This window comes from Perognathus longimembris, chromosome 5, assembly GCF_023159225.1.
Source record: "Perognathus longimembris pacificus isolate PPM17 chromosome 5, ASM2315922v1, whole genome shotgun sequence".
NCBI classification, from domain to species: Eukaryota; Metazoa; Chordata; class Mammalia; order Rodentia; family Heteromyidae; genus Perognathus; species Perognathus longimembris.
Genome location: NC_063165.1, coordinates 42806627 through 42823154, shown reverse-complemented (window position 1 = coordinate 42823154; position 16528 = coordinate 42806627). Strand labels below are relative to the sequence as shown.

Below are 16528 nucleotides of genomic sequence, written 5' to 3'. Positions count from 1 at the left end.
TTTCTAAGTCTTGAGTGCTCCATACTTTTCAATACTACCTTTACTTTGTGTGCATTGTGCATAAGTGTGACATCTTTTGTATCAAAGGGAAGTCTGTAATTATCTTCAGTAAGGATTTTAAAATTTCTTATGTGCCTCCTCAGATCTTTCCCATCTTTACAGTTATATTAATAAATCAAGGGATTATAAATCAAATAAAAATAATTACCTGCAATTAAAAATAAAATTACAGCATTGGCCTAAGATTTTTTTTTAAATCCCACTACATAGTGTATAATGATATACATTTTAAAAATCCAGGGCTATAGCTTTCAGCATGAATATGGATTAAGTAGTAGACATTTAGAATTGTGTTTGAAAAAAATCAAATTGTTCCTCTTCATAGCAATGTTTCTTCAATATAGAGGGGCAATTAAAATAGGATTATTAAAGCAAAACGATCTATGTCAGCCAGACTATATGAGTTGGCTCCAATTCATAAATGACCTTTCCTAGTTCCTTTTCATACCTATGAGAGTCCATTCGGATTGAATAAGCCTCAGGCATGTATGCCCAAAATTCTTCAAGGAAATCCTACCAACTCAGACTGAAATAAAAGTTATGTTGCTTTGTTTTGTTTTCCTTTTTGAATTAACATACATTTGTAGTATGAAGGGATTTTACCATGGTATTTCCATATACGCACACAGTGTACTTTGAACAAATTGATCTCCCTCCACCATATTTGCATTGCTTCTCTCCTTGTTTCTTTTTTCACAAATGAAGTAGGTTTTTTGTTTGCTTGTTTGTTTGTTTTGGTTCCAGTCCTGAGGCTTGAACTCAGGGCTTGGGCACTGCCTCTGAGCTTTTTTTGCTCAACCCTTTTTTGCTCAACCCAAGGGGTCTAACCCTTGAGTCACAGCTCTACTTCTGGCTTTTTGATGGCTAATTGTAGATAAAAGTCTCACAGACTTTACTTCCCCAGGTTGGCTTGGAACCATGATCCTCAAATCTCAGCCTCTCGAGTAGCTAGGATTACAGTCATGAGCCACCAGCACCTGGCAAAGTCAAGACTCTTAAGTTGCTGAAATAGATGGCACTGATGCTTTCTGATCTCTAGAGAGATCAGTTTACTTCTCAATAAAAATTTTATTTAGTGTCATTCACCAAGAAAGACTCTTACCTCCTTGATTCAGGATGGACTCTTTTTTTTGGTATGACATCAGCTTTCTTTGAAGTACTAAGCAAGCACAGAGTTACCAAGGTATAGATTCTACTTGCAAAGATGATATTTTTCATGATCTCTATCAGTTTAATGACATCATCTTTAATTCCATTTTCTTTTGCAAACATAGAAAAATCTACCTACAAAGAAGTATGGAACTCTGAAGGGAGTCAGCTGACCAGGCTTCTCTATAAAGAGAAACTTAAGGCCATTGCAGAGTATGATTGCCTATGAATTTGCCTCAGGATTAATTTCACAAATTTAAGAAGGAAAAGAAGTATAGATTCTTGAGGACTTAGAAGCTTTGCCTTGTTTCTCATAGGAACTCTACATTCTCACAAAAGTTACTTGGAATAACTGAAGCTGGAAGGAAATTTAAAGATAACTGACAATGGATGTACTGAAGGTACATCACCATCTACAATTGCAATGAATCTGGGAGTCTTTAAGACATGTGAACAGCTGTATAGTAGTTAACCTAGTACAACCTGGAACAAGTGTCCATTGGATAAATGAAACTTCTTCTGAATCATGAAAATACTGAAGGTTATTTTAGTAAAAGCAAGTTTTGGAGTCTATTATAATAGGCTGCAATCCTAATTATTTTGCAGATCAGAAAAATTTCATTTCCTAATCAGCCTTGGCAAAAAGTTTGCTAAGTACATGGGTAGCAAAGTTTGTTTGGGCATAAATGGAAAACTTTATTCAAAAACTGTCTGATGCAGCTGGGTGCTGGTGGCTCATGCATGTAAACTTAGCTACTCAGAGGCTGAGATCTGAGGATCACAGTTTGAAGCCAGCCCTGGAAGGAAAGTCTGTGAGATTATCTCCAAACAACTACCAGATAACCAAAAGTGGCGCTGTGACTCCAAGCGATAGAGTGCTAGCCTCAGCAAAACAGCTCAGGGACAGCACCTAAGCCTTGAGTTCAAGCCCCACAATTGACCAAAAAAATAAAAAATAAAAAAAAAATCTAAATCTAAAAGAGCCTGGGGAATGGCTCAAGTGAATGACTTAGCAAATCCAAGACCTGAGTTCCAAGTATATATGGATATAGGATCTTGGCACTCAATTTAAAGTGAGGTTCTGAAGATGGGAGCTTAATCCAATATGAATACTATCTTTAGAAAAAAGAGAATTTGAACACAAAGGGGAAAATAAGAAGAGGCAGATGGAGAATTTAGCCACTTGCCAGCCACAGAAAGGCCTGCAACTCTTCATTTTTCATCATTTTCTTAAATTCTTCAGAAGGAATTAACACTGGTACTCTGAGACTTCTAGCTTCCATTACTACAAGATAATAAATATCTGTTGTTTACACCAGCCATTTCATGGTTCTTTGTTATAGCAGCACGTCATTCAAATGCCACTATTACCCAAAGATTAGAGTTGTTAGTCCTGACTAGAGTCTATATTTTGCTTATCAGGGTTGTTGGTGTCATAATGAAGAACCAGGCCAAGATGAAACAGATGAAAGAGATTTGCTACAACCGTTCAACTAAGAGGAGGGTGAAAAAAGAAACACAGAGCCACTGGAATTTGATTACTCTCATGATTTATTAATATTCAGATTGAAAAAGGAGCCTTAGAGCCATAAGTTACGCTAATTGGCACATTTCCTTTATTTATTTATTTTTAAAACAAACTGGGTTTTTGACGTATTTTTCTTTTCCTTTTTGTTCATTCCATCACATTGAAAAGAAGGAAACAAAAATGGTTTTGATTTCACTCAATATTTTGGACTCCTCAGATGAACGGAACATTGCACACACACTTGGAACAGAGAGAGAGATAGAGATAGGAAAGTGGACTCCCACAGGGCCACACGCACCAGATCAAAAAACCGGGATACAGTGCAAGAATTTCCCAAAATGATTGGATCATCATTACCAAAAAACTCGCCATAACAACACCAAGAAACAAAATGTTTAAGCCACACTGTTTGACTTGGGATCTTTCCTGCTTTTTTTTTTTTTAAATGTTTGCCACACAGAGAAGAGAGGGTTAGTGGGGGCAGAGGACAGACTCACAGACGTGAGCAGGACAGGAAGGGGAACTTTAGAGTGGAGATTAGAGAGGGTAGGAGAGACAGGTTTCAGGAGAGGGGTGGTTTGGGACGTGGAAAGCCATTTCTTAAAGTTCAGGCATGTTCTTGGTCAGCCTCACGTTCTTCTTCTTTACCCTCATCCTGCCGGGCACTTTCCTTAGGTTTGGTTTCATCTACAGCTTCTGAGAAGAAAAGAAGATGGGAGAGAGAGAGGAAGAGTTACTATTTAGTCTTAGCTCTATGAAAATGTAATGCATTTGTTCTTTTCATAGCCTTCAGATAAAAAGAGAATATTAGAATTCCATTAATACAAGTTATTTTTAATTAATACAATGAATCGATGCAATTTTCCAGCTTTAAGATAAAAAGTATTCCATTAATATAATTTCCAACTCCAGAAGCATTTACCTCAAGGAAAAGCTGCTCCGTAGCAAAAATGGAAGACCTCAAGAAAAAGGTATGAGGTTAGGAGCAAGTTGGCCATGCAATAGCAATGACTGCGTTGTTTAGCCATTCAGTTCACAGTCAAGCCATCAATATATTGGGTAGCATGTGTGTCATGTACAGAATCAGCATTAATCTTGGTTTTCTGTTGTAAATGAGATTGACAGGTGATAGAAACACACCAATTTTATAAGAACAGTGATACCATTTCTGCTGTTAGTATTTCTGTATATTTCCTCTAAAATAAATCTCACACTATTGTCTTCTCTTCATGTCACTATCTGCTAGCTTTTCTTAGAAAGATAAACTGGAGCCAGTGGGATTTTTATTAGGCTAATAATGTATGTGCGAGTACCAGGGCTTGAACTCAGGACCTCAAGCACTCACATTTTGATTTTTTGGGGGGTGGGGTGGGGTATGCTCAACAATCACACTCTACCACTTAACCCACACTTTCACCTTTGGTGTTTTGCTGATTAATGACAGATAATAGTCACATGGATCTTCTATGTGGGCTGGCTTTGAATCATGATCCTCAAATCTCAGCCTCCTGAGTCGCCAGGATTATAGGTATAAGCCACCAGCATGGAGCTCAGTGACTCATTTTGAACTAATGTTATAAACTAATTTATTTTCTCAACTACTTATAACATATCTCCTAAACAGAGTTATTCTATGAATACAACCTGCTATTATGTAAAAATACTTTTAAAGGGTGTTGATTTTAGTTCCAAATGGATCAACGACCTCAATGTAAGGACATGTGCCATGAAATTATTACAGGAAGGGGTAGGGGAAACACTAGGGCTCCTAGGCATGGGTTGAAACTTCCTAAATAAAGATCCAGAATCACAATAAATCAAAGAAAGTCTGAATAATTGAGATTGCAACAAACTGAAGAGTTTCTGTATGGCAATGGACATAGCTAACAAGATAAATAGAATGCCCACAGCATGGAAGACTACTTTTACTAGCTATGCATCAGACAAGGGCCTCATATCTAAAATATACTTAGGGTCAAAAAATTTACCCCCTCAAAACAAACCCTCAAAGAAATGACACCCAATTCATAAATGAGATAAATACTTAGAGAGAGACTTCCCAGAAGAAGAACTAAAAATGGCCAATAGACACATAAAGAAGTGTTCAACATTGATGACCATAAAAGAAATGAAAATCAAAATAATATTGAGATTCCACCTCACCCCAGTTAGAACAGCCATTATCAAGAAAACAAACAATAAAAGTTGCTGGTAGAAATATGGTGAGGAAGGAACCCTACTACACTTGGTGGGAATTTAAACTTGTTTAACTACTCTGGGAAGTAGTAAGGAGGTTCCTCAAAAGAATAAACATAGAGCTTCCTTATGACCCAGTAATTCCACTCCTGGAAATTTATCCAATAGACCACAAATAAGGCCACACTAAAGCTACTAGCACAACCATGTTCATTGCAGTATTGTTTCCCATAGCCACGATATTGAATCAATCCAGATGCCTCTCAGTAGATGAATGGATCAAGAAATGTGGTATACACACACAGTGGAATTATATGCTTCCATCAGAATGAATGAGATTGCACCATTTGTAAGGAAATGGAGACTTGGAAAAATCTATATTAAGCACAGTAAGCCAGACCCAAAGAAACATAAGCTACATGGTTTTCCTCATTTGTAGTAATTAGAATGTGCCTATAAATCTGCAAGAAAATGCAATGGATAATAAGACTAAAAATTATACTTGGACATGATAAACAGGACTCCACACATTAACACAGTGAGACCAAAGAAGGATATTCTCAGGAGAGGATAACAAAGGCTCAGTAGCTTTGCATATTTTTTTTTTTATAAAATGATGTTTATCCAAATGAACTCCAAGAAATGGAGACAAGAGATTATTTCTTATTTTGCTTTTTATTTTGGGTTTTCTGTTTTTTTCTTTTTTTTTTATACTTTGTTATTGTTTTATACTTCTGTACCTTTTGTCTTGTATGTAAGTTTATCTGTTTTGAGGAAGGTAAGAGGGAACACAGAAATGGTGAGACCAAAGGTGAATAAATCCAGCAGTGATACTCACTAGACACTATGTTGCAAATGGACTTGTTGAGGAGGATTGGGAGAGAAAAACTGGGAGAGAAAGAGGGAAGAGGTGGGATAGTTCAAAAAGAAATGTACTCATTACCTGACTAATGTAACTGCAACTCCTCTTACATCACCTTTACAGTAATTTTTTAAAGGGTGTTCATTTTCAAGCTGGCAGATGAAAACCAACTGCCCACTAACTGCCAACTAACTCTTCAAGAACAATACACAATTTCAAGTTCTTGGATGAAAAGAACTCACAGTTTTGATCATTATGATACTGTGTACCTACCAACAGTGTTTCTCAAGGATTATATAATTTTGGGGTGCTAATGAGCTATTTAATTTTCTGCCACAGAAAGCTCCTACATCTATTTCATTGAGGTCCTTCCTTGGCAACCTGCAGTTTCTGGCCTGGCCCAAACCTTTGGATATCACAAGTTTTGCCCAAGGTAGTTTAAGATTCTTAAAAGTTCCATGAAACAAAAATTTAATGAGTTTTTCAAACTACAAATGCAAGATAATATTGTTTACAACTATGCAGCAGCATATAGAAGGATCATTTGGAGGAGGAGACATCTTGTTTTTACTAAAGTAAATGTTGGGGAAATAAAAAGTATGATTTGAGGGAAATTAGGAATCTCAAGCAAAAAGAGGATGGAGGTTAGGCAAGGGGAGAAATTTATAACTGTGGGATCAAAAGGAAGGAAATTTAAAAGGGAGAACCAAAAGAGCCAAAAATGATCCTAAAATGTAAACCCCCCAAAATTAAAGTCAATGGAGTTCAGTTAGATAATTAAAAAAGAAAATGTCATTAATTTAACTGAAACTCAATTTAGCAGAACATATACAATTAATTATACATACATTTTGTCTTGTATGACAGAAGAGTAATTTTTCCATCTGATTATTTAACATTAAGCAAATTTCTTTTATGTGAAGAACTGACTACTTAGCAGAAACAAATATGTCTACTCTGTAGGTTCAGTATAATTTTTATAGGCCACCAAGAATCTGCATGGAAAGCCACAAAGGGCAGAAACAATGTGAAGTTCCAATCTTTCAGAATGGAAAGTGAAACCAGCTAAGAAGGCATTTTTTTAAAATCCTACATCTAAATGAGAGATGTGTGCTTATACCTATTATATCAGCTGTGACCTTACCTACTGTAGCTAGATTCACTTTGATGAGACAATAAATATGAGTTTAAGAAGGAATTTTATGGGGTTGGGAATATAGCCTAGTGGTAGAGTGCTTGCCTCTCACACATGAAGCCCTGGGTTCGATTCCTCAGCACCAGGTATATAGAAAGAGCTAGAAGTGGCGCTGTGGCTCAAGTGGCAAAGTACTAGCCTTGATCAAAAAGAAGCCAGGGATAATACTCAGGCCCTGAGTTCAAGCCCCAGGACTGGAAACAAACAAACTAACAAACAAATGAAAGAATTTTATCTCCAAGGAGAATTTGTTAAAAACAGAAAGGTTGATTTGAGTCTGAAAACAAGAAAGAACTCGATATTGTTTTGTTGGGTCTTTTTTTTTGTCAGTTGTGGGGCTTGAACTAGGGGTCTAGGCACTGTCCATTGAGCTTTTGTGTTCAAAGATAGCACTCTACCACATGGAGCCACAGGGCCACTTCTGGTTTTTTGATGGTAAGAGAAAAGAATCTAATGGACTTTCCTCCCTGGATTGGCTTTGAACCACAATCCTCAGATCTCAGCTTCTTGGTTAGGATGACAAGTGTGAGCTACCAGCATCTGGCCCATATTGCTTCTTATTCCTTCCTCCCCTCTTTTGCCAACCCAAATACAACTCATATTGATTATATAGTTTCGTATCTAACCAATTTTACTCAATAACTAGGAATAAACTATGAAATTGTAGATATTTTGTATAAGTTATTTAGATAAGAGTAATATTTAAAATGTGACTTTTCTTATACTTGTAGCATTTCCTTTTATTCTCACAGATGCTTCTCTAATCACTTTATTTTGTCACTGTACATATTGAGGCAAAGGAAAATTAAGTAATTTCCCTAAACTCAAACACACTGATACTCAACGGCAGCAAATTCCATTTTAGGGTTGAACCATTCTTCCAGGCAGCTTTTAGTCTAGATTGCTTTACAGACCCAGCATGAGAAGAATGTATGGACTTCAGGTACAAACAAGGGAAGGAGTCAACAGGTTTAGAGTACTGGAGTCTCTCAAGTCTGAAATTACTCTTGCTAAAAGCAGCTCAAAGTGGTGGGAAAGACCCTGATTAGTCTTTTATAATAGCAAATCTGATGTTGGCACATTCTGGTACTAATTACATAATTTGTAAGTGCTAGAGATGAATTTGCATGCTATGTAATCTTCCGTATTTGTACAAAAAAAAACTTTGATGATCATGGTGAGTGTCAGAGACAGATGAATGGCTGAGGGCAGCTGGTCACTCCAATTACCATCGTCCAATTAGGGTAAATAACCATATTTCTCATCTAGAAGACCAGCTTCCCTCTGTGACAGTTGCTACTTCAGAAGCTGTAGATGGAAAAAAAAGAAAAAAAACCCACTGATTTGTGACTGATGTGATATGGAACAAGGAAGTAAAATTAACCAGGCCTGGAGATGGCTAGGAAGTCCAACTCAGAGTTGTAAATGTAAGAACAGAAATCCAGAAAGCTAAAGAGCAGACCATTAGTCTCCTTATTTAGCTCACCACTGAATAGCAGTACATTTACTCATGCTAAACATAGAAAGCTAACAGGACCCCCATTATTTTGATAACTGTATCAATGCTGTGATACGTTTTGTGATACCCTTCCCACCAAAAAAAAAAAAAAAGTCATGTTAAAGTTTAAATTCCTGAGATAATGGTACTAGAGGTGTGGTCTCTAGGAAGTAGCTGGAGTATGAAGGTGGAGCAGCCATGATTGGCATGGATGTTCATAGACAAGAGACCCCAGAGAGCCAGCTCATTCCTTCTACCTTGCTTCATGAAACCACTTCCTTGACTTTGGACTTTTCAAACTCCAAAACTATGAGTACTAAATTTCTGCTAGAACTAAATTTGTAATGCACTCTAGGTTGTAGTATTTTGTTACAGTGGCCAGGTTAAGATGCAGTATGTACTATGTGTGTGTGTGTGTGTGTGTGTGTGTGTGTGCATGTGTGTGTGTGTGAGAGAGAGAGAGAGAAAGAGAGAGGTCTTTATGCTGTATCATACAGTCCGTAACCCCTTAACCACTGCATGATTTTCCAAGCTGTGTGTGCGTGTGCATGTACATGCTGGGGCTTGAATTCAGAGCCTGGGCACTGTCTCAAAGCTTTTATTGCACTTTACCACTTGAGCCATAGCTCCATTTCCAGTTTCATTGGTTGGTTAATTGGTGATAAGAGTCTCTCAGACTTTCTTGCCCAGGCTGGCTTTGAATCAATCTTCAGATCTCAGCCTCCTGAGTGGCTATGATTACAGGTGTGAGCCCCCAGCACCTGGCAAACTTGACTATTGTTGATGAATCTATGAAATTCATTCTATTTGTGTCTTTGGCTTTTTTGAGACAGAGTCTTACTACATAATCCAAGCTGGCTTTTAACTAAAATTCTGTTTCTGCCTCCCAAAGGACTGAAATTACAAGATTGTACCCACTATATCCAGCAACTGCATATATTCTGAAAAACAGCAATGCTTAGTTTTCACATCTTGGTCCACAATTACTAGTCTTAAGAAAGATCCCAATCACATTAAGATAAGGATGCAATAAGGATGTAAGTTATTTCTATGCTTATTTGAAACTTTGTGGTAGTAGTTTCAAAAGGCAAGTGGGATTCAGAGACACAACTTCACAGTGGTTTTTAAAAACTGTATGCCCAAAGGGTGAACAAATGCTGTGTTGAAAATGAACTATTACAACTTGTGGGCAAGGATGGGAGGGGAAAAAAAAAAACAAAAACAGGAGAAAACAAAGGAAGGGGTGACATTGTCCAAAAAGAAATGTGCTCCTTTCCTGATGTGTGAAGCAGTAGTTACTGTACATCACCTTTATAATAACCCTTTTTTTTAAGGTATGGCAACCTGGTTTTCTGAATTTCTCTGAAATAGATTCTGGAAGTGGTTCTTGCCTTTGGGCATTCCATTCATTTCCTTGAAAGGGTGAGACGTGGCAAGTGTGTGCATTCTGTTGGTGAGCAAACACCAGGAGCATATGCGACAGCGACTGCTTGTGCACTCAGCCAGACAGCCGGTTTGCGATGTTGCTGGAGAGATGGTGGCGCTCCCAGCTGCCAGTGCCCACATGGAGTTCTAATGGCCCTGTTTCCTGGCTCCAGTCCAGACCCCTCCACAGCCCTACATTACTGAAATTAGGTTGAGTGGATTTCCGAGTAAAACATTACCTCTTGGGGCCTGCCCAGCTCTCCCCAGCCTTGTCAACATTGATTAAATAGAAGCCGCTATCATTCTGGGGCCATGCCCACAATTATTCTACCAGGCACCGCTGGGCTGGGCTGGGCTGTGTGCTTCCTTTCCCTTTTTATTTTCATCTTTCTTGAATATTAAGCACCACCACCTCAAGACCTCAGAGAAAAGCAATCATAATAAGAAAAGTTTGGTAGCTAATGTGCATATGGCCCTTTTGTTTTTTTACATGGACTTTCTCTTGAGCTGTGTGTCGGCTGTGCATCTGTAACCTAGAGCATGGCTTTCAATGGTCACTGGGATTCAGTTTACTCATATCCTCACTAATTTTCCATGTTTAAGTTATATTCAAGACATTGACCATATTTGAATGTGTGTGTGTGTCCAAATAACACCTATTTACCCACGTTTTGCTTTCTGCATACTTGAAAGAGACAGTAATACTTCCTTTTTTTTTTTTTTTTTGCCAGTTCTGGACCTTGGACTCAGGGCTTGAGCACTCTCCCTGGCTTCTTTTTTGCTCAAGGCTAGCACTCTGCCACTTGAGCTACAGCAACACTTCTTGCCATATTCTATTTATGTGATGCTGAGGAATTGAACCCAGGGCTTCATGTATCCAAGGCAAGCACTCTTGCCACTAGGCCATATTCCCAGCCCCAGTAATACTTTCTTTATGATTATGCCTTTCAAGTTTTTCAGTGAGTATCAAATGAGAATACAATCAAGAAGAAACCCTGAGGGCAGTGAAATGGAGTCCAGAGACATCTCAAACACAGCACACACTATTTTTATTTCTCCCAGAAAGAATTTAGGACCAAAGTAAGCTGTATTACAGCCTTGATTGCCATCAATTCATCCCTTGAACGCAGATAAGTCAGGTTTCCTTCTTTACTTCAGTTTACTAATGTAAAGATAATATTGAAAATGATGCCTATCCCATCTTATTGCAAGCAATTACAAAGTTGTAAAAAGCTATTGGAAAGGGCTTTATAAAACTCAGTGCACAATGTAGTATGTTGAACTTTTTAGTTCTACCTGTGGGTTTGGAGAAATGATTCCATTTAATACCAGCCATCAGGTTGGACATTTTCATTGCAGGAAGGGAAAAGCAATTTCCTAAATGGCAACAAACAAAAATTTCTTTCTCAGACACATGGTTAAGAGATCCTCCCCCAGAATGTTTCTGTAAAATCTCTGACTCTAAAAATAAGGGGATGAGTGGTTTGTTAATTAAATAGTTACTCAGAAAATAACATGAGTGTTTGTTATTTGAAGAGAAATATTTTTATAGGTGCTAAAGTAGAATACAGGATTTCTAGTCTATAGAAGACAAACTGATTTGTTTAGTGGTAAGCACTTTGTGCAACTAAAGATAATAAAATATAATAATATAATAATAAAAAGAAAATGTACAGCACACAGAAAAAAATCCCATCAAAACAAAAGCCACAGAAGGTATAATTTGAGTAGCCTACAAAAGGTATTAAAGATTATCCACATATTGTATAAAATCATCAGAAATTAGTGTCCTATCTTCTTTCTCTCTTGGAGTCATGTAATTTAAACTTCCATTATTTGCATAGTTGCTATTGATGGTTTCTGGAGTATGATAAAATAAATCTATAAAATTAAATCATGATAACTATTTTTTGTGTGTGTGTATGTATTGTGCTGCTTGTGGAACCCAAGGCCTCTCATACATGCTAGGCCAGCACTTTGCCACTAAGCTCCATTCTTAGCCTGTTAACTTTACTCCTTACAACAATCACAGTCAAGCATAAAAGTCAAGTAGGCTTCTTCCCTCATTCCTCCTCCAAGATGAATTACACTTAAAGCTGGCAGTTGAATCAAGTTCTAAGGAGATATTGCTTCTGTTAGTTTGTGGGAGGAAAGGAAGAATGTGGAGTCAGCAAAAGGATAAACAATTCCCATATCACAATGATATGGGGATTTGGGGAAATATCTCTCAAGGATGGAATGCTATATTGTAGCAGTGAGTGATGATAAGAAACATCACAGCCTAGAGATTTGTGTTTTCCTCTTTGCTGTGTATGTGTATATAAATATATACATTTCAGTATGTATGCATGCATATATACATACCTATATACATATATCTACGCACAAACATATTATTCCTACAAAATAATAAAATATGATTTTGAAATATGTGTGTGTGCAGTATTTTAAGTTTGAAAGAAAAAATAATATCTCTTGGACACTGTGCATTACTCTCTCTAGCCCCAACTATGCAATAAACAGAGCTATTAAGTATTTCCTTTCACTTAAGGGTGCCATAAAATAAATTGCTTGGCCATGCACTGCAAGAGTTTGAAAACCTCTACTTAAAATTAATACATAAATCAATTGCTGAGATGTATATGTTCACATCTACTTGCCAAATACAGTAAATACTGAGAATTCTACTTGGGCCTTGAGTTTGTTGTCAAAGAGAATTATAATATAGCAGGTTACTCAGTAACACTTTTTTTTTTCTTCAATAGCCTCTTGTTGAATGGATGAATAATAAAATTAATGGCCTCTGGGAGGGAGGGGGACCTCATTCTCCAGCACTCCAAAACAGAGTTTGGAGGTGTCTCAGTGGCACCTTTTTCTGGTCCCAAGTGGCAGGAGTGGTGTCTCCTAACTCCCTTTTCCTTGGGCTCCTCTCATCCCCTCCACCTCCATGTTCTCTGGCACCTTGAGCAAGAAAAGAAGGTAGGTCTCTCCCAAGGGTCCAGGTACCCGGAAATGGAAGTGCCATCCCAGGAAAGGGAGAGCCTTGACCTTTGTCTGTCTCCTAGAATCAAGGAACCTGGACAGCAAGAGTCACATGTGGAGAGCCCAGCCTCACATCTTTGCGTGTGTGTCACATTAGTGTTGAAAAGGTTAATTAATGTCTGTTCATCACTTTGGTTATGAAAAAGAATTTTGTGGTTTGGTTTATTACCATGAATTCGTTGAAATAGGCCTTAGGGTAAAATCAGCAAAATATATAGCCAATTTATGTTTCTGTTTCAGAACATAATAGATTTGCCAACACTTAATTCTAGAAGGTCAGAATCAAGTCTAAATATTTCAATACAATGAACATTCAGAAACTACATTTACAATAAATACTTTGCAATTTCAAACCTCAGTTCTAGGTTTGAAATTTCACTGGATTCCAGAAGAGAATTGGAGCTACCAAGAAAAACATATCTGTGTCTTCAGATTTACAAATTCAGTGACCTAGGAGGACAGGCACAAATAGTCATGGAAATTCATGGCCACGGATAAGATTGAAGGTGGGATCTATGGGAATTTAGCAATACATATTTTGTCTAGGGGCATGAAAAAATTATAGGAATTTTTATGGGAAAACTAGGAGACAGGGTGTCTACACTGTCTCTTTGTGCTTTAGTTGCTATTTAGCTAAAATCCTGTATAGCTGGAATTACAGGGAGATACTGCCACATCTTACTTTTTGAGAGAGCTTCATACTAACTTTTTGCCTAAGCTGACTCTGAACCCACCTGATCTCCACTTCCCTTGGTTTATAGCCAATAAAAAGTAAATCCTATATATGCCTTCAAGCATTACCTTCAAAATAGAGACTCACAACTACACTGATACATTTTCTATTTTTGTTAAACATAAATAATGTACATCAAAATTTTCAATGAGTAAAAACTAACAACTATTTCGGATTTGATAAGTGGTTTACCAAAACAAAAAGAGATATATAAAATCAGTTCTTGAGAGGAAGGTAGGGGGAAGGGTAGGAGAAGGCAGCTTTAAAATTCAATGCATAGCCTACCAAGAAAATTGAGGGGAGGAGTAGGGTTGGGAGGAATGACGGCCTAGGTCACATGATGTTTCCAACCTCCAAGCCCACTCTAGGAATAATCACTACACTCTCTTCCTATGGGAATTTTCTGTCCTGTATTATATGCTAGTTTGTAGTATCCTTTCTAGTCTTCTTCAGTTTACCATGAACTCAAAAGAAAAGAATACATTTTCTAGAATTTAAATTCCACAGAGACATAGATTTTTAAATTATGCTCATTGGTGAATTCTAAGTATCTAACACATACCTGTCAATATGTGTGTGTGTGTGTGTGTATAGGATATATACATAATATTTATGTTCACAAGAATAGGAAAATTCTAAGAATGTCTTTGATATATAAATTAAACCTTAAAATATTAAAAAAAATATGTAGGCTTGTCATGCTACTATGACCAAAGGAAATAGCAAATGTTGTTCCAAATTTTAATATATTTGGTGAGAAAATGAACTCCAATTTTACTGTGGTTTACTGCCATGGGAAGCATGACCCCATCATCCTTTATTTCACTGTAAATCAGATGCTTTTTAATTTTGTATCTTTTCTTCTTATTTTAAATTTGTAATTGGTACTTTATACTAAATTATGTAAACATAAAAGAAGGTAAAAGTACATAATGTACTTAATCATAGCTGGGCTGCAAGGACGTGGAGTAGCAGTGAAGAGGAATAATCAAGAGGTAGACCGTTGGCATTTGAATTCTCTCCAATACTTAGCAAGGCTTCAGTTACTTAATTTCTAATCCCCTCATTTCCTTTATCTATAATTGGTAGTAATGGTTAGTACCCACCTCATGGGATTGTTACAAGAGTAGAATGTATTGATATAAAGTCTAGAAAGGCATAGAAGGACACCCCTATAATCCCAGCACTTAGGAGGCTGAGGCAGGATGATTGAGTTGGGAGCTGGCCTGGAATACATAATATGGCCTTTCCTCAGAAAACCAAAAAGAATAATAGGAAAGAGAATCTAACCGTAAGTGACATGCTTAAGTAAGTGTTCAGGTTTGGGTTTTCATTATTCGTGCCTGGAAGGGGCTGACTTTGCTTTAGTGTTTACTGTGTGCTCATTATTATACTAAGGAGTTGCATATATGAGTTTTCCTGCATTTCTAATTCTTTCAAAGTAGGGGTGATAATAGCTACCTCGTAAATGTGTTGCTAAAGAAGAAAATGAAATTTAAATGAAATAAAGGACCCCCTGAATCTAACACAGTACTATTTCCTGGCTTATGGGGGGACCTAATACCTGAGTTTTCATCTTCCTTTTCCCACTAATTCATGCTTCTCTAATCTTAGCAGACAAGAGAAAGAAACTTTCTCCAAGTTATCTTGTCAAAAGAAAAGAAAATAAATGTCCATGACAAAGAAGTTTTTGCTTGTAGAGTCAAAAAAAAAAGAAAAAAGCAAGAAAGGAAAGGAAAGAGAAGGGACAAAGAAATAGTGCTTTGAAAAAGGCTTTGAAGTCAGGGGCCAACGTCCAGCAATGATTTCAAAGGGCAAGGTGAACCACTGACCAACTTGAAGGACAGCAAAGAAGAAAAGTCAGGTTTATTGTGATTTGGAATACAGGCTTTTGGAATAGTAATATAAAAAAAAAAAAACAACGCAGATATCTCTGCTCTTGCCTCCACTTAAAGACAGAACAATCTCTATTTAACCCCGAAACAATAGCAGCCAGTGATTTCAAAAGAAAATATCTTTATCTTTGGGCTTTGCTCCATTTGTTTAAAAAGAAAAGAAAGCCACTTTAAAACATATGCTTACCATACTAAAGAGATGAAGAGCCAAGCCACTGGCTATTCCCAGCTGTGTAGTGCATCTTGCACTAGATAGCTGGTATGCAAGGAATAGCCATTCTCCAGGCTTAGGATAGCATATCCACTTGGAAGAAAATTTATTTTATTTGACTGTAATTCCAGAATTCTACACTTGAAAAAGACATTAGACTTCTCATAAATAATTTGTCTTGTAAGCTTAAAAAAATGTCCTGTACAGTGAGATTTTCTAGCTTCTTCTTCTTTATTTAATTTCTAGAACTACTTGCTGTCATCTAGGGACACAGCATATGTTGACGGCCCTGGGGTCCCCAACATTTTGTTGGGGTTATTCTTGCTACTCCCACACAGCACCCCTGTGCTTGGGGGCATTATCAAGTAAGGAATCCCAGCAACTTGATGCTCTCTCTAACTTACCCCCCAAAAGAATTTTCTGTAATTATTCCTCATGCATTCTGGAGGAATTATCAAATGTATCAGATGTCTTGTATCTGATATACCGTGAACATGTATGTTAGTCATTAGTCACAGAATGGGACTTGTTACAAATCCCATAGCAAATCCATAAGAGCCTGACTCCTTCCAACCTTCAGAGATGAGTTGATTGTAATGTTGATTACATCTTGCATACGCTCAGACTCACATTCTCAGCAATCCTAGGTGTACTGTTCATGTCTATTCCATTAGCCTATCCTCTTTTCCTTCTCTCCTCTCATATTTTTAATTGAAATACAGGTAATTCAATAT

General features: G+C 37.3%; 1 protein-coding gene across 1 annotated transcript in view; it reads right to left on the bottom strand.

Moving 5' to 3' along the window:
* Positions 1 to 2774: 2774 nt before the first annotated feature.
* Positions 2775 to 16528, bottom strand: part of Gap43 (growth associated protein 43) — a 97769-nt gene continuing 84015 nt past the window's right edge. Inside the window, exon 3 of the mRNA XM_048345987.1 lies at positions 2775 to 3433. Within this exon, the coding sequence (XP_048201944.1) occupies positions 3345 to 3433 (89 nt within the window). The 3' untranslated portion in view covers positions 2775 to 3344. The remainder of the gene's footprint in view (positions 3434 to 16528) is intronic.